Source organism: Brienomyrus brachyistius, chromosome 2, assembly GCF_023856365.1.
Source record: "Brienomyrus brachyistius isolate T26 chromosome 2, BBRACH_0.4, whole genome shotgun sequence".
In the NCBI taxonomy this organism is placed as follows: Eukaryota; Metazoa; Chordata; class Actinopteri; order Osteoglossiformes; family Mormyridae; genus Brienomyrus; species Brienomyrus brachyistius.
This window is the reverse complement of record NC_064534.1, coordinates 2,767,405-2,793,250: the sequence shown is the minus strand read 5'-3', so window position 1 is coordinate 2,793,250 and position 25,846 is coordinate 2,767,405. Positions and strand designations below refer to the sequence as shown.

At 50.9% G+C, this 25,846-nt stretch overlaps 1 protein-coding gene across 2 annotated transcripts in view; it reads right to left on the bottom strand.

The window, feature by feature from the left end:
- Nucleotides 1-25,317, bottom strand: part of LOC125714473 (LIM/homeobox protein LMX-1.2) — a 58,566-nt gene extending 33,249 nt beyond the window's left edge. The window contains exons 1-3 of one of the 2 annotated variants that reach the window (XM_048985137.1): nucleotides 25,053-25,317; nucleotides 24,683-24,808; nucleotides 23,653-23,839 (exon numbers count right to left, since the gene is read on the bottom strand). In XM_048985137.1, the coding sequence (XP_048841094.1) occupies nucleotides 23,653-23,839; nucleotides 24,683-24,752 (257 nt within the window). In that variant the 5' untranslated portion in view covers nucleotides 24,753-24,808; nucleotides 25,053-25,317. Of the gene's footprint in view, nucleotides 1-23,652; nucleotides 23,840-24,682 lie in introns of both variants that reach the window. The other variant, XM_048985128.1, reaches the window with a different exon arrangement.
- Nucleotides 25,318-25,846: the final 529 nt, after the last annotated feature.

Below are 25,846 nucleotides of genomic sequence, written 5' to 3'. Positions count from 1 at the left end.
ACGCTAACGGCATTAATGACGTTATGAAGAATTATGAGGGCAAATTAGATTTCCGGTGCCTCTTGAGTGCCACTAAAATGCCACATAATAAGCTACCAGATTGCAAATTAGATCAGTAAAAATATCAACATGCGGCAAAGGGGGGGGGGCGATCTATAATTGCGTTTAGCACCCGGCCTCACGGGAGACAAGTTACTAAAGATGGCCGGTGAGCAATGCGGGGGGCGCGATCGACAGGGTAACTAAATAAACACCATAGGCGGCATTAAATATTCAGCAGCTGAAATCTGATTAATAAGCTGGCCTGCTCTGCCAATCCCCCAAGACCCCCCTGCATGCCCCCAGCAGGAGCCCACCCCACCCGCCTGCCCCCCGCAGGACACCTCTTTTCACGCTGTTTATTCCCCGGTGACCCCAAATGCAATAAGTGGTACGTTTGCCCCAAAGGGCTTAGGTATTCGGGTAGGAAGTGAGATGAAAATGGGGAGGGGGGGGGGGGCGTGTTTGGAGAGCGGAGGAAGGGGAGGACTGACAGCAGACTGACCCCAGGCCCCCAATAACCACCCCCCCTAATATTAAAGAATTAAAGAAAATCAAGTGAAAGGACAGAGTCAGAAAGGAGGCAGGAAGAGAGTGAGCCCCTCGTCTCCCGCCAAAACATGCCATGTCTGACTGGGCAGAAAAGACAGAAAAAGCCTCTCAGGAAACACGAGAGCTACACACCATGGCATGAAACCTACAGCAGCAAGGCATTATGGGAAAAGAGAGCGTCCGGCCACACAGGGACGGCCACACAGAAACGTGGCCCCTGGTGGGTCCACCATGCTGTGCCAAGCGGCAAGGCAGGCCTGCTTCAAACGGTCCAGACCAGATCCGGGTGACAATCTGATGTGGGCGTGTGTGTGTGTGTGTGTGTTTGTGTGTGGGGGGGTTACCTCCCATAAATAATGCATGTGCTGGGGGGGCCCAGTCGCTCTCATCTGCTGCAGAGGTATGAGCAACTTCATGCAAATGAGCGACGACAGCCTTATTGTGCGAGGAATATCAATGGATTAATTACCGTTACACACCCACCCCCCCACGCACATTTCTCGAAGGTGGGGGGCACATGTTCCTAAGTGCAGAACTAATAATGTGAGGCTCAGAAGCAGAGCCCTGTGTGCACAAACCCAAAGGGTTCTGAGTCAGGGGCTGCCGAGCACCCCCCCGAGAGGGTCCCCCGACAGGATGAAAAAAAAAAAACTGCCAAACCAGCCTGGCAATCACAGCCGCCCCCCCCCAAGAGCCTGACAATCAGATAGGACAAACGTAACCCAGGTGATTTTGTGTGTGTGGGGAGGGGGGGGAGGGGGGGGTCCCATGCTGAGATTTCACACCATCTGGTCAAATTGGAGAGCAGCAAATCATAGACAGTCAGGAGTCTGTCGGCCATTGCGGCCACTGAAAGCTTAATGCACTGCAGACAGAAATGGCAGCATCATCGCCTGTCCTACAGAGCCTGTGTGAGTCACTGGAAATGCTGCTTTGAAACTAAACGGATTTCAGACAAAAATAACACACATCAATACCTGCTAACCTGGCACAGATGTGAGTGGAAGAACAAGCATCAATACGAAGCTTAATCAGAGGAGCACAGCGACGACAGATGAAGAGCGAAGCCCCTTTCCTCATTTCGACATTAGAGGCCCTATTAATTCAAAAATGTGCCTGATTTTGTTGCCAAGAGATGCGACAGGGTGTGCCGGGATAGAGCTCTAAGTGCCGAACGGGAGCAGGTTCGACCAGCACCATCAAAGGGACGCCAACGCTTTCTGCGCTCCCAGAGTGAAGGAGCGGGGAACAGAGTGTCACACGCATCATGCCTGCCCGGGCGCCGCATCCCTCCGAGGCCTCGCTTGGGTTCTGCCCTAACTTGTTGGGATCCGCTGGGTTCCCTCGCTGGGTTCCCTCGCTGGGTTCCCTTCCTGCTGCCCTGCCCTGCCTGGTCACCGCACTGACAGAAAGGATAGTCTGACATCAGGCCGTGGATAACCAAGAGAGAGCGACTTGTGCAGCCAACCCCCAAACGACACATCCAGCAAGCCAGCGAATCACCGGGGAGTGGTGAGTCTCCCCTAATTATCCTTTTCTTGTTTTGTTTTCCACATCTCTTGCATTATGTTTGTCATGCGGGTCAGGATGGCAGAAACAGATGAAGGCTTTGATCTGGAACTGCGGTAAAGCAGAAGCGCAGCTAACAGTGCAGGACACGGACCACACAGCTCTCGTCACGGAAAACTGGAAAACCGGAAAACCCGACGTGTCAGACACTCCCTCCGTGACACTGTCCTGCACACAGCAGACTGGGGGCTGCTCCTCTCCTAGACTCGTTCTGAGCTCTCGTCAGTCTCTGCTTGGTTGGGTCTGCCTCCCCCTCCCCCTGCTGGACTCCTGTTCACAGCTCCACACCATTCCCAGCAGAAGACAGAGTCCCTCCAGGGCGATCCGGGTACATTTACGTGCAGCTCAAAAACACAGCGAAGTCAGGCCTCACCACACAAACCAGTGTCCTCCCAGTGTGAAATTAAAAACTGTCTGGAAACAAAGGCCCCTGAATTCCTCCTTCCAATACAGGCTTATTTCCTAATAAATCAAGCACATGGTACAATTACTCTGATATTGTTGTTTTTGTTTACCATCTATCGTCTGATTAGTCCACTAAACCCTCTCATGGAGGCAGGATTACAGCCTCAGTGGTTTTCCCGCAGAAAATACTAGGTTGGAGCCGGTTGCTGGGAGGCAGAATGCAGGGCAGAGTGTCAGCTGGGCAAAAAGAAGACAACCGCGGTCTCCCCCAGTGAGACAAACAGCCCCGGCTTGTGGGCCAGAGGCCACGCTCGCAGGGAAACTGGGAAAAAGCCATGGGGCAGGACTGGCCGGTCGGTGGCTGCCCTCAGGCCTGGACAGAGAAAAGAAAACATTACAGCCCAATAAAAGGAAGACGAAAAGAGCGGGGAAAAGACAAGTGTGTTTTTCCCCCTTTTTATGGCTGTTGTTCTTCAGTTAAAGGCCTGTTTCTGATTTTCTGTCTCATTCGCTTATAGTAATAAAAACGTTTTACTCGGCAGCCTCTCCGGCACGATGCGGCTCCCTGCTGTGGGCCATGCCGTAAACGGCACGGTTATATGATAACCCCTGGCAACTAACCCCCCTGCCCGCCGATTATTGTACCTTCGGTCGGCCTTTGATCTGCATGGCCTTATGGATCTTACACATAAAGTTCTGCCTGCCAGGGACAGTTTTAGAGCCACAGAGCACTGCCGTCCGGCGTCTGGCCGGAAGCCGGCGAAGAGATCAGAGCTGGTGCCCCGCTTCCAGTTGGCAAGGACAAACCAAAACACCCCCTTATTTTTGATCACGTCACTTAGATTGGTGGGAAATGTTTCCTGAATGCCTGAGATAAAGGCACCTGCTCTCTCATTGGCCCCTAAAAGTTTCATTGATCTCAGTCTTATAAACAAATGAACAACTGGCCATCTTTCCAAGATGCTACCTTATTCGGTGGGAAATTACCCACAATGCCCGGCCACATTGTGCCGACGCAATGAGGTTAATGATATGAGCCTGTGAAGCTTGTACCATGGTGCCCCCACCATGGTCCACCTGCACAGATCTATCTCACGCTCCCGTGTTGGGTTTCAAACAGTTGCTGAGCCGGGTTCATGGGACATCTCAGGTGACCCTGCTGAGCGGCTCCATCAGGTGACTTTGACAGCAGAAAAGGGTCAGGTTGCATAGGCCAGAAAAACAAGACAAAACCACGTTAAAGGCTACCAACCATTTCCTGCAAAACCACACTAAACGCTACCATCCGCCTTCCCCCCAAACTGCGCTAAATGCTACCAACCACTTCCTCCAATACTGTGCTAAATGCTGCCAAGCATTACCCGGGAAACCTCGTTAAGTACTACCAAGCATTACCCAGGAAACCTCGTTAAGTACTACCAAGCATTACCTGGGAAACCTCATTAAGTACTACCAAGCATTACCCGGGAAACCTCGTTAAGTACTACCAAGCATTACCCGGGAAACCTCGTTAAGTACTACCAAGCATTACCCAGGAAACCTCGTTAAGTACTACCAAGCATTACCCGGGAAACCTCGTTAAGTACTACCAAGCATTACCCGGGAAACCTCGTTAAGTACTAACAAGCATTACCCGGGAAACCTCGCTAAGTACTACCAAGCATTACCCCCAAAACCACTCTAAATTTGACCAAGAAAAACATGTTAAATGTTATGAAGCATCACCCCCCAATACATGCTAAATGCTATCAAGTGCTACCCTGAAAACTGCGGTATATCCTAACAAGCGTCACCCCCGAAAACCACGCTAAACCCTAACAAGCGTCACCCCCGAAAACCACGCTATGGTCTTGCTGGCAGGGTTGGCTCACCGTGTCATGCTGGTGAGTGGGAGACTACTTGGGTGTCTCTCGAGCCAGATCACTGGAGGTGGTGCCCTTTCTGGGTTCAGTACAGTGAGCCTAGGGTTGCTATCCGTCCCTTATAACAAAGGATTGTCCTGCATTGGAAAATGAACTGCTGCATCCTGTTTGATAAGGGACGAGTGGAAACCCTAAGCAAGCTGGTAGTTTGGCACGTTTGCGCCGGGTGTTCGCCATCGTCGAAAAGATTACATTTGATTTTGTTTGTTGACACAGAGATTAGTGAGTCTAGTTGGGCCTCTGGTTCACTCGCCTGCTCCCATAACAGGCAGCCTTGCTACTGCAGGATGCTTACTGCACCGGCTGTCAAATCTGCGCACGGTAATTACCCTTAAGCTTCTGGATCGCACACAAGGATGCGATGACGGACAACTGATGTTCTCACACCAAACCGCTTAAAATCGCTGTCTTCGGTAAGCCCGGGAACAGAAGTGCCTGCAGCTGGCCTGCCAATCAGCTCCCCTCATGTGTGCGCGGATCGGTGGAGTGCCAGGTGGAGGTACTCGGCACTACGTGCGATTCCTCGGCGACCTGCTTCAGAACGAGGCTGCCAGGCAGCCTGGCTTTGGATAAAAGGCGCTATCCCCCGGGAGGTGGCTCCACGCAGCATACCTTACTCCACACAAATGTTCAGCTTCACAGTATTTACAGCTTCATTGGCCTTAATAATTACCAGACAATGTGTCTTCCTCTTTATTTGTGCTTCTCTTTCTTGTTTTTTATGTGTGTTTTTTTTTTGTAAAGCCATGTGTTCCTGCCTCCGTATCAAACGCCCGGGGACAATAATTGTACAAATAAAAGGGAAGCCAACCAGAGAAGAGGCGATCGATGCCTGCACAGTAAGAGTTTCCACTGATGCCTGCCAAGGATCCATTAAACGCTACGGGCACACGAGGGCGCAGGGGTAGGCAGTGAGCGGGACAGAGTGGAGCAGGGCGGGCCGGCCTGCAAGGGACATCTGAACACCATGCAGGGCCCCGTTTCGTGCTTCAATAGAGATCACAGCAGTAACAGCCCAGACGGCGCGCTTGGGTAGCAGACAACCCGGGGGAGAGTCTTAAGCGCAAATGACCCGGGAGAAACAGCGTGTGCATGCGAGCAAAAGCAGCGGGGCGGTTCGATGGCGTCCAGCCAAGCAGCTAAACATGGGAGAGCCCCAGCAGTACTACATACATAAAGGCACTTCCCACTTAATAACTTCCTCGCGGTACCTGTAAAACGGATGATCAGAAGGATACTAAAACCGTGGGATGTAAATCTATTTTTAATACAACGTGTCACCACCCCCACTCCCCCGCATCCTGGCAGGCTCAGAAAATCCAGCCATAACCCCCTCCCCACCCACCCAGCCCTTCACGCTGGACTTTGTCCATCACGCATCGTCTGCTGGAGGGGTTGAAATTTTCACATTGCCTTTTAAAATATTTCTAAGTGGTTTTCCAAAGTCGCAGCTGCCGTAAACCGGGCCTGCCAAGAGTCTGCAGTTTTTTTTTTTTTTGGGGGGAGGAGGAGGGTGGTGGTGCTGTTGGTTTGTTCTGAAAACGCTTCTTCAAGACTTACACAGCTTCTGCCTTCCGCTTCATGCTACCTGGGAAGTTCATACAGCCAAAATCCTGGCAGCCTTCAGAGAGACAGGGGCGCAGGAGTCAGCTGGGGTTGGACATTTACATTTAGTGTCATCCAGTGTTGTCCTCCATCACCAAAGCGCGTTGCCCCGGTTACCACCTGCTTCAGAAGCTGGCCGGGTGCACGCAGGAGTCTGACAGGACTCCTTTACATGTAAGAAAGCGCTTGCGAAAGTGTGGATGGGCTCATGTCGTCACTGACTGACTCCCAATGACATCCATGTCCCAGGGGAGGTGATGGCCCATCTTCTTGCAACACCCCCTGGAGGCCCGGTTCATAATGAAGGCAGATCTTGGCGGGTACATTTACAGGAGAAAGGCTCTTACTTAAACAGGCCCCAGAGCATCATGGGAATGGACCTAGCCAGCCCTCCCCCCCACCACCACGTGAATATGAATCACTACTTTTAAAACACCCCCGACACTCCTCATTTTAATATAGCGCCCTTCCCAACAAAGCTGGCCCAGACTACGCAATGCGACATTACGAATGGACTTGGAACAATTAACTTTCAGCAACTTAGGACACCGCTAAGAAGTCCTGGGCTGGGAACCTTGGGACAGAAACCCTGTTACGTTATGATGTATTTTAAATACAGAGAGAGCGATTTTTCCTTTGTCTGCACTATGCACCGACGATAGTTTACATTTAAGATTATTATTGCATTTGTTTTCCCTCTTTAATTGCCACAGAATATCATCTCATAACTGATATTGTTTCTTGCATTACAGTTCTTTTTATTATCTGAAACCACAGTTTACTGCAGCTATAAAACACCGAAATAGTTCCCAGATGAGCAAAAAACACGGCGATTTTTGCAAAACAAGAGCACAAGGCCCAGGCGGTGGCATGGCGGAGGGAGCCTCATGGCATGGTGCATGGAGAAGACGGGGGACTGGAGGAGCAGTCCGCCACAAGACAGGGTGGGGGGTGCCGCGTGGGCCCTCTCTCTCTGCTAAAGGCCGAGGCAAACATGGAGCTCACAATAAAATAATAAACAGCAGTTGTCTAGAGATGCCCCCCCCAGCAGGAAAACAGAAACACATGACAGAGAGTGGGGCTGCAGCGGCATCTCACAGGCCTGACTCTGGGGGACTCCTGTCGCCCCTCCTTCTCCTGTTCCCTCTCTTCTGTCGCCCCTCCTTCTCTTGTCCCCTCTCTCCTGTCGCCCCTCCTTCTCCTGTCCCCTCTCTCCTGTCGCCCCTCCTTCTCCGGTCCCCTCTCTCCTGTCGCCCCTCCTTCTCCGGTCCCCTCTCTCCTGTCGCCCCTCCTTCTCCTGTTCCCTCTCTCCTGTCACCCCTCCTTCTCTGGTCCCCTCTCTTCTGTCGCCCCTCCTTCTCCTGTCCCCTCTCTCCTGTCGTCCCTCCTTCTCCTGTTCCCTCTCTCCTGTCACCCCTCCTTCTCCTGTTCCCTCTCTCCTGTCGCCCCTCCTTCTCCTGTTCCCTCTCTCCTGTCACCCCTCCTTCTCCTGTTCCCTCTCTCCTGTCGCCCCTCCTTCTCCTGTTCCCTCTCTCCTGTCACCCCTCCTTCTCCTGTTCCCTCTCTCCTGTCGCCCCTCCTTCTCCTGTTCCCTCTCTCCTGTCGCCCCTCCTTCTCCTGTTCCCTCTCTCCTGTCACCCCTCCTCCTGTTCCCTCTCTCCTGTCGCCCCTCCTTCTCCGGTCCCCTCTCTCCTGTCGCCCCTCCTTCTCCGGTCCCCTCTCTCCTGTCACCCCTCCTTCTCCTGTTCCCTCTCTCCTGTCGCCCCTCCTTCTCCTGTTCCCTCTCTCCTGTCGCCCCTCCTTCTCAGGTCCCCTCTCTCCTGTCGCCCCTCCTTCTCCTGTTCCCTCTCTCCTGTCGCCCCTCCTTCTCCTGTTCCCTCTCTCCTGTCGCCCCTCCTTCTCCTGTCCCTTCTCTCCTGTCGTCCCTCCTTCTCCTGTTCCCTCTCTCCTGTCGTCCCTCCTTCTCCTGTCCCTTCTCTCCTGTCGCCCCTCCTTCTCCTGTCCCTTCTCTCCTGTCGCCCCTCCTTCTCCTGTTCCCTCTCTCCTGTCGCCCCTCCTTCTCCTGTCCCTTCTCTCCTGTCGCCCCTCCTTCTCCTGTTCCCTCTCTCCTGTCGCCCCTCCTTCTCCTGTCCCTTCTCTCCTGTCGCCCCTCCTTCTCCTGTTCCCTCTCTCCTGTCGTCCCTCCTTCTCCTGTCCCTTCTCTCCTGTCGCCCCTCCTTCTCCTGTTCCCTCTCTCCTGTCGTCCCTCCTTCTCCTGTCCCTTCTCTCCTGTCGCCCCTCCTTCTCCTGTCCCTTCTCTCCTGTCGCCCCTCCTTCTCCTGTTCCCTCTCTCCTGTCGCCCCTCCTTCTCCTGTCCCTTCTCTCCTGTCGCCCCTCCTTCTCCTGTTCCCTCTCTCCTGTCGTCCCTCCTTCTCCTGTCCCTTCTCTCCTGTCGCCCCTCCTTCTCCTGTTCCCTCTCTCCTGTCGCCCCTCCTTCTCCTGTCCCTTCTCTCCTGTCGCCCCTCCTTCTCCTGTTCCCTCTCTCCTGTCGTCCCTCCTTCTCCTGTCCCTTCTCTCCTGTCGCCCCTCCTTCTCCTGTTCCCTCTCTCCTGTCACCCCTCCTTCTCCTGTTCCCTCTCTCCTGTCACCCCTCCTTCTCCTGTTCCCTCTCTCCTGTCGCCCCTCCTTCTCCTGTTCCCTCTCTCCTGTCGCCCCTCCTTCTCCTGTTCCCTCTCTCCTGTCACCCCTCCTCCTGTTCCCTCTCTCCTGTCGCCCCTCCTTCTCCGGTCCCCTCTCTCCTGTCGCCCCTCCTTCTCCGGTCCCCTCTCTCCTGTCACCCCTCCTTCTCCTGTTCCCTCTCTCCTGTCGCCCCTCCTTCTCCTGTTCCCTCTCTCCTGTCGCCCCTCCTTCTCAGGTCCCCTCTCTCCTGTCGCCCCTCCTTCTCCTGTTCCCTCTCTCCTGTCGCCCCTCCTTCTCCTGTTCCCTCTCTCCTGTCGCCCCTCCTTCTCCTGTCCCTTCTCTCCTGTCGCCCCTCCTTCTCCTGTTCCCTCTCTCCTGTCGCCCCTCCTTCTCTTGTCCCCTCTCTCCTGTCGCCCCTCCTTCTCCTGTCCCCTCTCTCCTGTCGCCCCTCCTTCTCCGGTCCCCTCTCTCCTGTCGCCCCTCCTTCTCCGGTCCCCTCTCTCCTGTCGCCCCTCCTTCTCCTGTTCCCTCTCTCCTGTCACCCCTCCTTCTCTGGTCCCCTCTCTTCTGTCGCCCCTCCTTCTCCTGTCCCCTCTCTCCTGTCGTCCCTCCTTCTCCTGTTCCCTCTCTCCTGTCACCCCTCCTTCTCCTGTTCCCTCTCTCCTGTCGCCCCTCCTTCTCCTGTTCCCTCTCTCCTGTCACCCCTCCTTCTCCTGTTCCCTCTCTCCTGTCGCCCCTCCTTCTCCTGTTCCCTCTCTCCTGTCACCCCTCCTTCTCCTGTTCCCTCTCTCCTGTCGCCCCTCCTTCTCCTGTTCCCTCTCTCCTGTCGCCCCTCCTTCTCCTGTTCCCTCTCTCCTGTCACCCCTCCTCCTGTTCCCTCTCTCCTGTCGCCCCTCCTTCTCCGGTCCCCTCTCTCCTGTCGCCCCTCCTTCTCCGGTCCCCTCTCTCCTGTCACCCCTCCTTCTCCTGTTCCCTCTCTCCTGTCGCCCCTCCTTCTCCTGTTCCCTCTCTCCTGTCGCCCCTCCTTCTCAGGTCCCCTCTCTCCTGTCGCCCCTCCTTCTCCTGTTCCCTCTCTCCTGTCGCCCCTCCTTCTCCTGTTCCCTCTCTCCTGTCGCCCCTCCTTCTCCTGTCCCTTCTCTCCTGTCGTCCCTCCTTCTCCTGTTCCCTCTCTCCTGTCGTCCCTCCTTCTCCTGTCCCTTCTCTCCTGTCGCCCCTCCTTCTCCTGTCCCTTCTCTCCTGTCGCCCCTCCTTCTCCTGTTCCCTCTCTCCTGTCGCCCCTCCTTCTCCTGTCCCTTCTCTCCTGTCGCCCCTCCTTCTCCTGTTCCCTCTCTCCTGTCGCCCCTCCTTCTCCTGTCCCTTCTCTCCTGTCGCCCCTCCTTCTCCTGTTCCCTCTCTCCTGTCGTCCCTCCTTCTCCTGTCCCTTCTCTCCTGTCGCCCCTCCTTCTCCTGTTCCCTCTCTCCTGTCGTCCCTCCTTCTCCTGTCCCTTCTCTCCTGTCGCCCCTCCTTCTCCTGTCCCTTCTCTCCTGTCGCCCCTCCTTCTCCTGTTCCCTCTCTCCTGTCGCCCCTCCTTCTCCTGTCCCTTCTCTCCTGTCGCCCCTCCTTCTCCTGTTCCCTCTCTCCTGTCGTCCCTCCTTCTCCTGTCCCTTCTCTCCTGTCGCCCCTCCTTCTCCTGTTCCCTCTCTCCTGTCGCCCCTCCTTCTCCTGTCCCTTCTCTCCTGTCGCCCCTCCTTCTCCTGTTCCCTCTCTCCTGTCGTCCCTCCTTCTCCTGTCCCTTCTCTCCTGTCGCCCCTCCTTCTCCTGTTCCCTCTCTCCTGTCACCCCTCCTTCTCCTGTTCCCTCTCTCCTGTCACCCCTCCTTCTCCTGTTCCCTCTCTCCTGTCGCCCCTCCTTCTCCTGTTCCCTCTCTCCTGTCGCCCCTCCTTCTCCTGTTCCCTCTCTCCTGTCACCCCTCCTCCTGTTCCCTCTCTCCTGTCGCCCCTCCTTCTCCGGTCCCCTCTCTCCTGTCGCCCCTCCTTCTCCGGTCCCCTCTCTCCTGTCACCCCTCCTTCTCCTGTTCCCTCTCTCCTGTCGCCCCTCCTTCTCCTGTTCCCTCTCTCCTGTCGCCCCTCCTTCTCAGGTCCCCTCTCTCCTGTCGCCCCTCCTTCTCCTGTTCCCTCTCTCCTGTCGCCCCTCCTTCTCCTGTTCCCTCTCTCCTGTCGCCCCTCCTTCTCCTGTCCCTTCTCTCCTGTCGTCCCTCCTTCTCCTGTTCCCTCTCTCCTGTCGTCCCTCCTTCTCCTGTCCCTTCTCTCCTGTCGCCCCTCCTTCTCCTGTCCCTTCTCTCCTGTCGCCCCTCCTTCTCCTGTTCCCTCTCTCCTGTCGCCCCTCCTTCTCCTGTCCCTTCTCTCCTGTCGCCCCTCCTTCTCCTGTTCCCTCTCTCCTGTCGCCCCTCCTTCTCCTGTCCCTTCTCTCCTGTCGCCCCTCCTTCTCCTGTTCCCTCTCTCCTGTCGTCCCTCCTTCTCCTGTCCCTTCTCTCCTGTCGCCCCTCCTTCTCCTGTTCCCTCTCTCCTGTCGTCCCTCCTTCTCCTGTCCCTTCTCTCCTGTCGCCCCTCCTTCTCCTGTCCCTTCTCTCCTGTCGCCCCTCCTTCTCCTGTTCCCTCTCTCCTGTCGCCCCTCCTTCTCCTGTTCCCTCTCTCCTGTCGCCCCTCCTTCTCCTGTTCCCTCTCTCCTGTCGCCCCTCCTTCTCCTGTCCCTTCTCTCCTGTCGCCCCTCCTTCTCCTGTTCCCTCTCTCCTGTCGTCCCTCCTTCTCCTGTCCCTTCTCTCCTGTCGCCCCTCCTTCTCCTGTTCCCTCTCTCCTGTCGCCCCTCCTTCTCCTGTTCCCTCTCTCCTGTCGCCCCTCCTTTTCCTGTTCCCTCTCTCCTGTCGCCCCTCCTTCTCCTGTTCTCTCTCTGCCATACAGGCTAAATGCTCTGTCTCTGCAAGAATTTCGGCCAATCAATCTGACCACAAGTGTAAGACCATGTGGGGTGCAGATGTATGGGGGGGGGGGCACACGTGTGAGTGACCCTTGGAGCTACCCGATCTGCCCTGTGTGGGAAACATGCTGCGCCGCACAGCCGCCCACGTGCCGCGGCTCGGCATCTCAGAGCTCGACACCCCCTCCCCCTGTGGCTGAAAGGGTATCCTCCCTGGGGGAGGATGCTGTGCCAGCTTCCCTTCATGCCTCACGTCACTGAGACAAACGTGTAGAGGAGGTCAAAGTCGAGGTGTGAGCGTGCAAACGGGGGGGGGGGGGGGGGATTCGCTTGGGGAAAAGAGGAGCAGATAGCAGGAGGGAAAGAAAGTGAGAGAAACAGGAACCCGTCTGTTAAGCCTCCTCGCCCCATTTGCAAACACAACACAGAGGCACTTACAGCTTCCCCCCCCCCCCCCACTAATGAATGCACCTATTCTGCGGTGGCGTTTTGTTTCCAAATGCTGCCCTCTCCAGGGGACTGGCCCGCCCCCCTGCTTACGGTGCCCTAGTCCTGTGCTGGAGGCGAGGGGCTGACAGATATGGGCCGGGTCAGGCAGCCAGGGGGAGGCGACACTCTGGACATGGGGCCCCTGGCCCAAACCCCCAGCCCCACCTTTGCCTCCCCCGTGTTGACAGTTAGGATATAGCACTCATCTCCACCATCGCAGCGTGCAGCATGTACCAGAAACGACACCATCACAGCTACAGCCACAAGGCTGACGGGAAGCTAAAAGGGCGTGTCCTTCTCTCAGCCAGGATGCAGGCGGGGCGGGGCGGTGCGGGGCGGGGCGTACCCACCTGCTGACCAGGGGACCCTCCTCTCCGGACGCCCCACAGCTGAGTGGGAAGCACTGAGTGGGCGTGGCTCTCCGCTTCGCTGACTTTTAGGTACAGGATGCTGAGTTCGCTTTACTTCACGGAGAAAAGGCCAGAGGGGTGGAGGAGGACCAGGTGAGCAAGGAGGAGCCTGAACTGCAAAGTGTCTGCCCCCCCCCCCCAGGGCAGGTTTTGGTGCCTTCACTGGTCTACATGTTGCAAGAGCCCCCTTCCTCCGAGAGGCTGATGGCCGAAGTGCCCATATGAGGTTTACCCACTGGCTCCAGCTAACTTTTCACGGAGACCATGACACCACGTTTCATCTTTAACAAAGAAAAGGGGCCAGTGCTCTGTAGACACCCCCTCGCCATCCCAGTTCTGGATGACTTATGGATGCTTTGGCAAGGCAGGCTGACCCCATCCTCCAAAATAAAACAGCTAAGAAGAGAGGACTCAGTGGGTGCCCCCCCACAACAAGAAAACCAGGCTCTCCTGGGCAGATCGCTGACATCATCGCTTAATCGTAATTGCTACGGCTGCCCTGACCCCATCTGTGTGGAGTTTGCATGTCCTCCGAGTCGTCGTGGGGTTTCCTACAGGTATCCCCCGCAGTCCAAAAACATGCTGAGGTTAATTGGAATTACCAAACTGCCCGTAGGTGGGCGTGTGTGAGTGACTGGTGTGTGAGTGACTCCTGCCATGGGTTGGCTCCCCCATCCTGAGGTATTCCCTGCCTGGCATACGTATCTTCCGGGATCGGCTCTGGACCCCAGCGACCCTGAATAGGAAATGGATGGCAATGCCAACAGACAAAGATGCAAGAAGACGAGGCAGGACAACCGCAGACCGCTATACCGCTAAGACAAGAAAGAATGGCAACTCTAGTGCTTGGACAGGAAGCCACAAGTGTACAATCATATAGGAACCGTGGAGCAGCAAAGCTAGGAATGAGTGTCTAAAGGTAGACAAGAAATAGTCCATATATCCACCCAAGTCAGCCTGGGGTGGAGCCTCACCGGACGCATCTCACCACATGAGCACCGCTCCACTCTCCCCATTAAGGCTCCTGTATCTCGATCCAGTTCAACTGCTTAATAATCTGGGGCTGGTCTACATGCACCTCATGTGGACACGAGTGTCACATTGCCTGTTTAGCACTGAGGAAAGCTCAGCCTCCCCCCCCCCCCCCACCAAGCCCACCTGCCAGCTTCACATTAGCTCTGACTGAGGGGGGGTCAGGGTCTCTGAGGACCACGATCAGGGTAATGAGATTTGTTTCAGGGCACCTGATCTGTGGACTTCCAAACAGTCAGATGAGTAAATGAAGCCCCCCAGGGCACTTTCAGAGGTAACAGATTACCCAGGGGGGGGCGAGGGGGGGCAGGCTCAGGAACATAAAGGAATTCAGGCAGCAGGGGACCACATGCAAGCTGTGGGTGGCAGGCGGTGCTACGGGATTTTTTCCCTCCAAGTTAAATCCTCCAGGGCCAACGATACCCCCCCCTCTCGGCCCTGGTGCCCCGCGGTCCTGGACCTGCCATCTCTCGCTTTCCGCGTTTCCATGGGCTCCGCCGTCACCCCCCGTTCTTCTGCTCACCTCCGGGGAGTCGTGGCGGGGCGGGCTGGCTTCAGCAACAGCTCCTTTCTGTCCCAGGCAGCTCCTCTTCACTTGGAGGTATTTAGCAGGAGCCCGAACCCGCGGGGGAAACAGCCCCTGAAGCTCAATCCCGGCAGGCGAGCAAAGCCGACGAAGAGGCAAAGTAAACACCAGCTGACTGTTTAAGCGGAGGACAAGATCTTCCAAACTTTTCTGTCATGGCTTCCAAGCTGCCTTTCCAAACCATGGAAAAAGCAAGGTTCTATTGTTGCAGTATCAGTATATTGATACTACAGATGTACCGCGATACATTTTCCATTTTATTAGTATCGGTACTTGAGTATTCCCTGTGTTACATTGTGTCAGCAGTACTCTGCTTTCGTTTCCTCTCCCCGCCAACCATGTTATTCTTTGGTCCATTTTTTGGGAAACAGTTAGTTTGATTGAGTTCACCTAAAAAAATCATTCTGATTTGTTCCCTGGCACTTCCTGTTTGCATAAACAGATGTGAAACACTTCTGCTCCGATATGTCAAAAATTATTTCGGCTAAATAGTGCAAAGGAGTAAGCTAAATACCATAATAAGTCAAGTGAGAAAAATAACATTTGTCTCTCAACATTATACCCTAACTACTCATGTTTGATAAAAATCCACACCTAACAGCTCATCACGTAGTCAGCTAGCGAGCACTAATGGTAACACTGCCGCACCATTACTGGAGAGCTACCAGCTGTCCAGCCTGTCGACAAAGCGTATGCGCGGAGCAAACTATGGGTGCATTATTTCGCTTACGTGGTAGACAGTCTAGCCCACAGACACCGCAAAGCTTGTGTGTAAAAGCTGTTTTAGAGCAGACCAAGGGAGCCAACACACTGAACTTGACAAAATATCCAAGCGACATCTCAACTTATTCAAAGACTTTAAAGAGCAGCAGCCTTGTCCTCACATACAAGCCAAACGAGAGGGATTTATTTTGTGACAAGCAAATATTTTACCATTTTGAGAAGCAATATTAAGGGCAGTAGAGTACAGACTTCTGCCAAGGAGGCGTGTTGCTGGTTATGAAGTGGTATCTTGCAAATGTAAAGAACTGCAAAAGAAATAAGAAGAAGTATAGGGGACAATAGTGGATAAGCTGTGGCACCATGACCTTCATTTGTTAGTTTCTTTGCTGTGGTATTGTTTCAGTATCGGTATAGAAATATCGCATGGAAGGTATCGCATGGAATCATTTCAGTATCAGGACAGCACTAATTGGTTCACTGACCATGAGACGGAAAGTAGCCTGGCCAATGGGGCACAGAGCGGGCTGGTCCCCGGCCACGCCCACCCCCACGCCCCCCCGTGCCGGCCTGCCCTGACTGTTAGTACGGTTGAGTGAAAGAGGGGCGCTCATAAGATCAACCTCATGCTCACTTGACTGTGAAGAGGGACGTGGGGGGTGGGGGTGTTATGGGCGGGGGGGGGGGGGGAGAATTACAGGGGTATTATAGAGCTCCATCCAATTGCACAGTATTCTTCCTTTTTTACTCTTGACATGAGTGAGGGGATTAGGGCCTGTCGCTTCCGCCAGCCCCCCCCAGGATAAAGGGGCGGAGAGCTTAGCGTCGCCGCCCGTGACTGAAGGACAGCCCTCTGTCGCCCGTCCCATGCGGAAATGCGGCCGTTTGTGGCCTAATCCCATTACAGGATAAAGCGGGGAGGGGAGGCAAGAAGCCGCGGGACTAAAGGGAGTGGGGGTGCCCGTCAGCGCCCCAGCGCTGGGCAGGAGAGGGGCAGACGTGACCCTCATTCAGGACACGCTCTACGGCTGCGGGCGTGACATGCTCCCTAAGGGGTACGGATCGGTCCGAACATGCCAGTGAGCCCGTGTTTTCGTGACCCAGTGTGTGGGAACAGGGTCACTGAGGCTGGGCCAGGAGCCACCCTGGTGTCACCGACCTCTAGATGGGGGGGGGGGGGGGCTGAGGTCGGAGAAAGTGGATGGATGGTGTCAGAAGTTGCAGATGTGGAGGTGTGGAGTCCAGGGTGGCTTTGATGATGGTTTAAAGATGCCCCAAGATGTCTAAAGAGTGGTCACCTGGACAAATCCAACCCCCCAACTCCATACAAACATCCCCCTCAGACACACTGGAAGCAGATTCCCAGTCATGTGACAGCCCACCACAAATGATAAATGGGGCAAGTTCTGATGCCACCTGACTCCTGGGTCCACCTGACGTCCACATGAAAATCGCCAACCTCATCCCTCAACCTCAGGTGACATAACCGTCAACAATTATGCTGGGGATTCTTTATATTCAGTTGTCTTTCCTGTTTTAATTGAAGGATACTCTCACGACGGTACTTGGCATTTCGGGAGACAGCGGATTCAGCCGTTGTGGGCTCTTGATTTGACGACATGCCCATTGCTCGCTGAGCGCCCAGTTAGCTTTGCTCACGAGCCGCTGCCTCCCAGGCCCGTGTCCGGGCCTCGGCAAACCCTCATGCCACCTTGCGGTGGACAAGACGGGTGGCAGGGAAGCCCAGCAGTGGGCCCTTGTACCATAACAGTTAGATGGTTAGCGACTATGGCTACCCCCCCCCGGTCCCTGCCGGTCTGGCAGCTTGACCATCAGCAGATCAGGGGGTGAGTAACCGGGACAGCTAAACCGATCCCCCGGGAAGCCAGCACCGCCATTGACTGCTGGAATCATCTCCCTCCAGTGAAGGCCGATCCGTGGGCGGCTATGGAAGGGGAAGGGAAGAGCCCTTAGTGGAGGGACTGAGATGCAGGTACCTCCAAAAAAAATAGAAAAACATATCTGGAAACCAGCCCTGAAATCCACAAAAAAAGTGTGAAAATGCCTGGCAGTATGCATTTCCAAAGCGGATACATTTTAAGCTCCAACCTGACTGCATCCGGTAATAATGCAGATACTTGCCAAATCAAACTTCAACCGAGAGCAACACATCTATCCCTGAATCAACAGACAAATTCCAGCAGAACAAATTTATTACACATATCATTTTACAGTAGACTACGCACATGTATACACATGCACAGCAACTTTTATTAATAATTACCATTCCCTTAGGTATGCCGGAGAGTTAAAATAAAATGCTAATTTTCTTTAGATATTTAACCAAAACATCAAGTGCAGCAACGAGCGAGTCAGCCCAACAAAGCTAACTTTACGATATGAGCCATATGCATAGCTAATCATTTATTATTCCCAGTGGCCTTCAGCAGACGTGTGAAAGCGGAACACAGCAACAACAGCATAACCTCTGCTGCAGAACCGGGATTATTAAAAACCAAAGAGCCAAATTCCCACAACTCCATTGGCCATTAACATTGCCGGCAAGCAAAGCAGAACAAAGTATCAATTTTCTAGGGACAAAAAAAAAAAAAAGCTCGGCACACAAACAAGCCATAAAAACGAGAGAGAAAAGAAACATCTGAAATCTCGTGTTACTAAAGACACAGGGCGATGCTGTGTGGACAGGGTGTCACCTGAGATGCAGAACGATTGCATCATACCAGGCCAGCAGGGACGGGGAAACCCATGTTGATGCAGAACCCAATACTTCCTCGCACAGGAGCCGGCCCTGGCCCAGACCTGCTGAAGTCACATGGTAACACGGTACCGGTCGCCACAGCGATCTCCACGCTCCCTCATTCCTGGCCGCCTCCTAAGGTTTATCATGCCTAATCGCGGGTGCAGCACGAGCTGGAGCGAAACGTGACATTTTGCTGCCACACAAACGGTGAGTTTAATGCCACTTTTTACAGGTTTGGATATTTACTGAAGGAATTCAAAATGTCTGTGTAAGGGTCCAACAGCCGAAGCCTCCAAGGACAGGAAGCTGGGAAGGCCTGGCGACGCACCCATAGCTTTAACTGCTTCGCCACCTGCTGTTTCTCTTCTGCTCTTTTTCATCCTTTACATTAAAAAAGAAAACATCTCACAACAGTCGCTGACAAATGCGGCCACTGGTGGTTTAAAATCGGCTGCCTTGACAATGTTTAAACCTTGGTTTGGGTACGCCGATGGAGGGGGTTTGCAGTGGTCATTGTAAAGGTAAATGGGGGGGGGGGGGGTGGGGGGGCTTCCAGGATGCCAGCCAGGATGAAAGAAACTAAAGGGGTCCACTCCCCTCCCCCCATCTTAGCAGAGGGAGGATTAGGGCCACATGACAAAGCACTGACCATGCAGAGCTACCCCCCCCCCCCCCACACACACCAAATCACGGTCATGCAGAACGAATCCCAGGCCAGGAAGACACCCCTGAGCTGATGCCGCTCCCCCCAGACACACACACTCACGCACAGCCAGCAATGTCAGCATTAATACAGCCAGGATCCTGAGCACAGATAATTAAAAAACAACATATCACTGGGGGGGGGGGGGGGGGGGGGGGAGGAGCTAATGGCCCAAAAAAGAGAGCCATCAGCACTGCTGGGAGACACCACACAGTCAAGAGTACGAGAAAATTAGTGCAAGTTTAGGATTTTCCCAGGTATCACACCTCCCCCCATTGCCATTGTCGCCATTCCTAATACGGCTGCCGCATTCTCAAACGTAGCCAGGACGAAGGCGAGCGGGATACACACGCTCACCCCAGTCGGCTTTGACAAACGCTCCTCCGTGTTTCCTGTAAACTGAGCCGCGCCGATCTAAACGCAGAATGAGGTGGGCGTGGGGGAGTTTTTGGGGGATGCACGCTCTCCCTCCCCAGGGCTGAGTCTGAACTCCCCCACTCTGTCCGCGTTCTTCCACCCACCACAGAAACTTCCAGAAAGATCACTGAATATTTTGGCCAGGTCGCATTAGTAAAAAAGAAAGTCTTCAAAGTAAAAACATTTTAATATTGATAAATAATAATAATATTCATTAAAGGGGGATATTTAATCAGAAACTATTTCTAACACTATAAAACCTACAAACTCCTCTGTGGACCATGCCAGTTTAGAAAGAAGCTGGTCACATCATGCCATGTGCTCACAACTGCATCCAAATTCACAGGCTAATAATATCATAAGAATTGTTTTATTTTTAATTAAAGCGGCGTTCGGTCAGTAGGCCGACCAGCCAGAACCTGCACTGTCCCACTCAGCAGCTCCAGAGTAACAGAATCCGCCACAGAGCGTGGAAAGAGGCGCAGGCACGGAGATTCAGTTTTTCCAGATTCTGGTACCTAAAGTGGAGCTCAGTGCACGACATTACATGTGGATGATCACACGTGCCCTCTCACCCAGGAGACCGGCCATGGACAAGTGTCTAAGGTTATGGAGATAAAGAGCCGCACCGATCCAAAGTACCACTCACAGGAATAGTAATAATAACACAGCGAAGTATTTCTTAAATTTCATACAGTTTCAGTGTAAAAAAGGAGCCTGCAATGACTGAAGGGACCTTATGTGACAAGAACAAAACTATTTGGAGACGCATCTGTGAACGGGTAGCCGCTAAATTAAATCATAATAACTGGAATCCGAGGTATATTTTTAATTAATAACACGGGTTTGTCAAACATGCCGTTTACGTCATGTTTTAGTAAGCAATGAGGCAATGGCGTTTTAAATAAAACAACCCGGCCAAAAAAAATAAAACTAAAATAATAAATAAAGCGCGGCGCTGCGGAAGGTAGAAAGGGTGCGAAACGAGACGTGTGTCAATCCGGTGATTTATGATGCCGATAATTACAGGGCACGTCTGCCTTGTTTTTTTGCACTATAATTAGGTACAGCCTCCAAGAGCCAAGAATCTCCTTCTTCGTCGGCATTGCTTTTGTGGGCTACTAATGCGTCCTAAATGAACGTCATAAAAGTCAGAAAGGTGTGAATTACACTACTGTCTTCAAATAAAACAAACTAATGCCGCCGTCCGTTTCAGACTTCACGGCCAGTGCCAAGAAGTTTTTCCGGGTGTCTTTAAAAAGGCGAAACGGAAGCAGCTCGACCCAAGCAGCGAAACGAAGTGAGGCGAGGATGCGTGTGATCAGAGTCCGACTCGGCTTGATCCCGGCGCGCGCTCCCGCCGCACGTCCCCGCGCACACAGAGAAGTGGCGAGAAAGGCGCGCGCCACCGCTTCTTACTGTGGAATAGAGCGTTTCACTGCTTTAACTAAGGTAGCGAAGACTAGACGAAAACCCTATATTAGAGCTATCCGTCCGTGTGTCCTGTTTGTTTAAGACTGTATATGAATTGGGCAAGAGGAATAACTTCATGATTGTATAGAGAGCCACATACACAAAATCAGTTATTTTAGTTTGATACTGAATAAAAAGATTTTTTTGTGAACTCCACTGATTTTTTTTTATTGTTCATAAATCTGTGTTTACAAACACATTGTCTGTATTCTTAGCAAAGGTAACATCAAGGGGGCAGAGAGATAAAATCCGGTGTTTCTCGAATACACTTTTTACTTCATGAAGCGATTAGCAAACTGGGTTTTTCTTTAAAGCGGCTTCGCCGACTGGTATTAGGCGCCTTTATCTAGGCCTAATGTTCCCATTTTGCTGTGTAACATCAGCCGCTCACGCACACAGCATGATCAAACCCAGCCTATGCAGGAATACAGGGGGGCATTAAAGAGGCTGGAGAAAAGGAGGACCCCCCCCCCGAAATGCTCCGCCGGCCTCGTGTCCGCGTCGCCTGGGCGATGGCATTCGGGGGCCGCGGCTATGAAACGCGCATTGTCGCCGCTAACTGCTCACGGTCTTGTCGGGGAAGGCGGCTGAAAAGGCGGCCAGGGAGGGCGACGCCGAGCGATAGATGTCGCGCTTTGTTTGTTGCCAGGGGGTCTAGCAGTGAGCCGTAATGACCCGCGATGTTTAAGCCGCCGACACAAAAGGCCCTTAATAATGTAATGACAAGCATGAAGCGCAACCGCGCGGTGAAGGACAGCAAGCAGAAAAGCGCGGGGCCCACAAAGGCACGCCGAGCCGCATCCGTCCGGCCAACGCCGCTGCATTTACTGCTCTTATTACCGGCGCTCACTCGTATTTCTTATCCCGTTGTACTTGTTGATTTTACGCGGCTCTCAGCTGGCGAGGTGGTTTGTCTTGTCTAATCAATGTACAGTAACAGCTTTTTTCTGGAAACTATAACAGTCCCGGCGACGCCACGCACCGCGCTGGGCTGCAGCCGCCCGGGTCACTGGCGCCGTGACGTCACATCGCCGGACGACGCCCCGTGCGGTTCCCCGAGTCCACGCGCTGCCGCGCAGACGCTGCTGCCCGCCCAAATGCCGCGGATGCTCTCTGTCTGCGCTTCACATCACTACGTCACAGTACGATTGTCCGTCTTATGAATTCATGTTAAACAGTGCCACGACCATTATGTGATTAAACTAGAGTGCTAATTACAACCCAAAAACCATCTCAACTTTCTATGAAATTAGACATAAAACAAAATTAATAGCAGAAAAAAATAACACCGTTGAATGTTGTTATTGATATTGGTACTGATACCAGTAAGAGTAAATGTTTAAAATCACTACTGTTGATAAGAAGTAAATGTACTCATGTACAAGAAACAAATTAGTAAATTATAAAATGCAAAATCATCGTAAATCATAAAATCCATTTTAATACATGTGCCGTTAAAATCTACACTTTCTCCTCCAATGCAAAACAACAAAATATTACTATAACCACGGCGATTTTATAAACACACACACACACACACACACACACACACACACACACACACACACACATATACATATACATATATATATATAACGAATTATCGAAATGAAGCAGAATATAAAAGACTGGCAAAAAAAAATTAACTAAGACTGCTAAAGTAATTCACCATAATATTACTACTACTACTACTACTACTACTAATAATAATAATAATAATAATAATAATAATAATAAGCCAACGTGCTATAAAATATAAAAAGAAATCTTCATTCTATAAGGTGATTTCTTAGGAATACCTCCGTGAACCTTAAAAAAACAATTTATTCTATGACTACATAAAGCAAAGTATTACTGAAGGCATCGGGTCTGGCAACCATGAAAGGAACATATAATTAAATTCGAACAAGTCAAAAATACCGCAAACTACATATGATTTACAACCGTAGATAACACGCTTTACCTCAGGCTGTATTCCCGTATTTACACGTGTTTCCTTACAAACGGAAAAGCTCCGTGCCGCTTCTCAGGCCTACTGTAATCCATATATTATCGCCATTAATAAATCACGAAGCAAATAAAGAACAATAAATTTAATAAAGAAAATAAACAAATGCACAAACACTGCAAACTATAGGCTATTTAATACGTCAGGCAGACCTAGACAATGAAATAGGTTTTATAATAAAAACGTTTAATATATACATCTATGTAGATTTATTTTTATTTTGCATTAAAATTAACACGGAGGACGATTATATGGCATATAAAATATTTTGAGAAATATGTGTTTATCAGCAACACAGTGGAAGAGGCGCCGTAAAGCACGATCCGCATTGGTGTTAAACGACAGAGTGCTCCATGCAGTGACAGATACCTTCTGTGCTCACGACAGGTGAGCAAATAGTTGATTCAAAGTCTTAACTAAAGCCACGCACTACCAACAGAAACGAATAAACCTAGAAGATAATGTCATGCTGCCTTGGAAGACAATGCAGAAATAGTCATTTAAGAAGCCATTTTAGGAAAGTGTTAAGGGGCATCTACTGGTAATGTTCTGTAATTAACGCAACATGATGTATCGTTTAACATAATTGATAAATATCAAATTTAAGCGAATTGAATACGATGGGACAGAAAGTTGGAACTCATCCCGACGTGGTATTAAATCCCACTGTTACAGAGCATTAAAACATTGCAAACCATATAAAAGGGAAACAAGTTTGGAAAGTTTGGAAGTTTGGAAAACAGAATTACGGGGTGTGATATTTTTGAACGTCGCATTAAAATAGTTTGGTCTCATTTGGTGGAAATTGCAAGAGCATGCAGTGTCTTACCAAGGCCCAGAACACCGCGGAAAGGCCTACGCTTTGGTTCAACAAATCACCAGCACCGACATATCCTGCTCTTAATAACAACGCGCTAGTACTGAAATTTTAATAGAACGTTTATATATATATATATAATATATATATATATATATATATATATATATATATATATATATATATATATATATATATATATACAGGAGATATACGCTGTTCAACTGTCGTGTACTGTTGTGTATTGTAAATTCTAACACAATTTTGAAACTGCGAGAAGTGTCACTTACAGGGAACATCATGTAAGAATATATGTGTTATTGTATGAGTTGCTTAAAATTTGGAATGCGACTTCCATATAATTTTATATATAACCCAAATCAAGAATGGCGATGTACAATGATACAACTATAATTCTATTTTTAAGCTTATATATGCTAGTCTTTATCCAGGAAAAAACCAATACACACTAGAAATGGCTACAGTGATACAATGTAAGACGAAACATTAACGGCGTTTAGCCGCGTGCTTACTGCTGGTAGTCGTGTTTGCAGTAGAGTTTGCGCTCGCGCAGGTAGCAGCTAGTGGTCAGCGGCTGGCGGCACACTGCGCACTGCAGACACTCCTCGTGCCACGAAGACTCGTTCACTCGCATCAGAAAGCGATCAGATATCGGCCGCTGGCACCCTTCGCACACCGCCTGGTGCTGGCACTCCGTCCCTACCCAATGCAAAACAGAGTTACAATTGTACATCAACAGACACGCAACAGCTTGAAAGGAAAACTGTACAGAAATTGCTTCAAAAAAATAATTTCCACTTGTGCTTTATGACGTGACATAATTGTATGGCACGGCTATTTTTTATTTAAAACTCACAGCTACGTGTATTCAGGACAAAAGAAGGGTATTTTTTTCGTTTACATGAGAAGAGATTGAGCATAGTCTGTTTCATACGGAGCACAACCTGTTTATTCAAGTGATTAGCATCTGTGGAAATTAACAGCTCCCGGTGAAGGTAAATGTGCGCAGAAAATACATACGAGCATCCATGTTGAGCTAAACATGAGGCGTTTATTTCGAAAAGACTAAAATGTAAAATAGTATAGGATATGTGCGCTCGTATGCTTCCTATCGTACACTGGTTTATAAAAGAATTGTTCTCCTGACAGTTAAAATAAGTGTTCCATATATTCATAATCTAATGATTTTTTTAAAAAATATAACAATAAAAACCCATTTTCAAGTGAACCTTGGCATGTAAATCAAAATACCTGATGTACTGGAAACACATTTAAAAATCAAAATAGGCCACGGAATCATTTTCAAATGCAATTTTAGGTGATGAAACTACATTAAGCCAAATTTGCAAATAGGAGGAAGCAGCTCTGTATGAAGAGAATGTGTCACAAAAGCACAATTCTATTCAAAGGATTACCGTGATATTTTCACGACATATTAAGCCGCATACGTGAAAAGCTTTAGCTTAACTTCATATCATGGCATTTAACTTATTTGCTCTCTTATAAGGTGTAAGTGTCACGATGAATGAGAGAAGGACTTACCGAGCATAACTCCCAATGTAGCCGGTCCGGACCGCAAAGGATGATCTTCTATTTTAATACCGTCCAACATCTTTGTATAATCGGACTGATTTCTTGCCGTAAAGCACCTTTCCAGTGATTCTGGACCTGTTGCAATATCCATAACAATGTTCTGTCACTAACGTCCCTTCCTTTCAAATTCCCCAACTGCTACAAACACCCCAATCTACTCTAACTGCGCAGAAGTGATCTTCTGCAAAACTCGTCCCAAACTGTTCTATTAACAGTACCACGCAACACAAGCGCCGTGTTACTTTTCCCAAAACCAAATATTAAACAGCCACACCGTGTCACAGCATTAGAATGGATTTAACTCGAAATTATCTGTCACCTGTTTGTTTGCTTCGATTGCCTGCAACGCGCCCTTTTCGTCGAAACCAAATAATCTGCGTGCCTCGCCGCGTCGGACGCAATCGGAGAATGACTCCCGCGAGATATCTTCGCGAAAAAGTTTTCTTTAAGCAATCAGACAGAGCGGTAAAATCCAGGGGTAGAAAGTGCAGATGCTCCAAGGCGAACTCTGAAGTTACTGTGCCATGAACAGTCCCACGTCTTGAAAAATCCCAAACCGAGATTGAGGTGCAGAGATACACCCCTCCCCTTCTCCGACCGCGTCACATTTTTCACTATTTACTGATATTCGGAGGCGATTGGTGCTCAGCGTCCGTGCGCACTGCAGATTAGAAGACGCTGTTCCGCCTCCAAAACAGTCAGCTGGTCCGGGCTCTACCTTCACATTATTATTATTATTATTATTATTATTATTATTATTATTATTATTATTATTATTATTATTATTGTTGTTGTTGTTGTTGTTGTTTCTTATAACAAAACATTTGTCAGCATGACTTTAAAAATATGCGAACTTTCAGAAATACTTTTTGGAATTGTAAGAAAATTTGACCTATGGAATATTTCAGGTTCACAACAGATGAATCTGTTAACGTCAAAATCGTTTTCTGTAAGCAATTTGAAAACACGGGAGGGGATGTATGGTAGTGAGCCATACAGGAGGATATGTGACAGTCCTACTTCAGCTTCGACTAAGATTTTTGTTGCGCGATAAATGGAAGTTAAGCCAGGCGGGAGATTTTGTGTTTTTTAAGGTGTCTCAGAAATATTCAG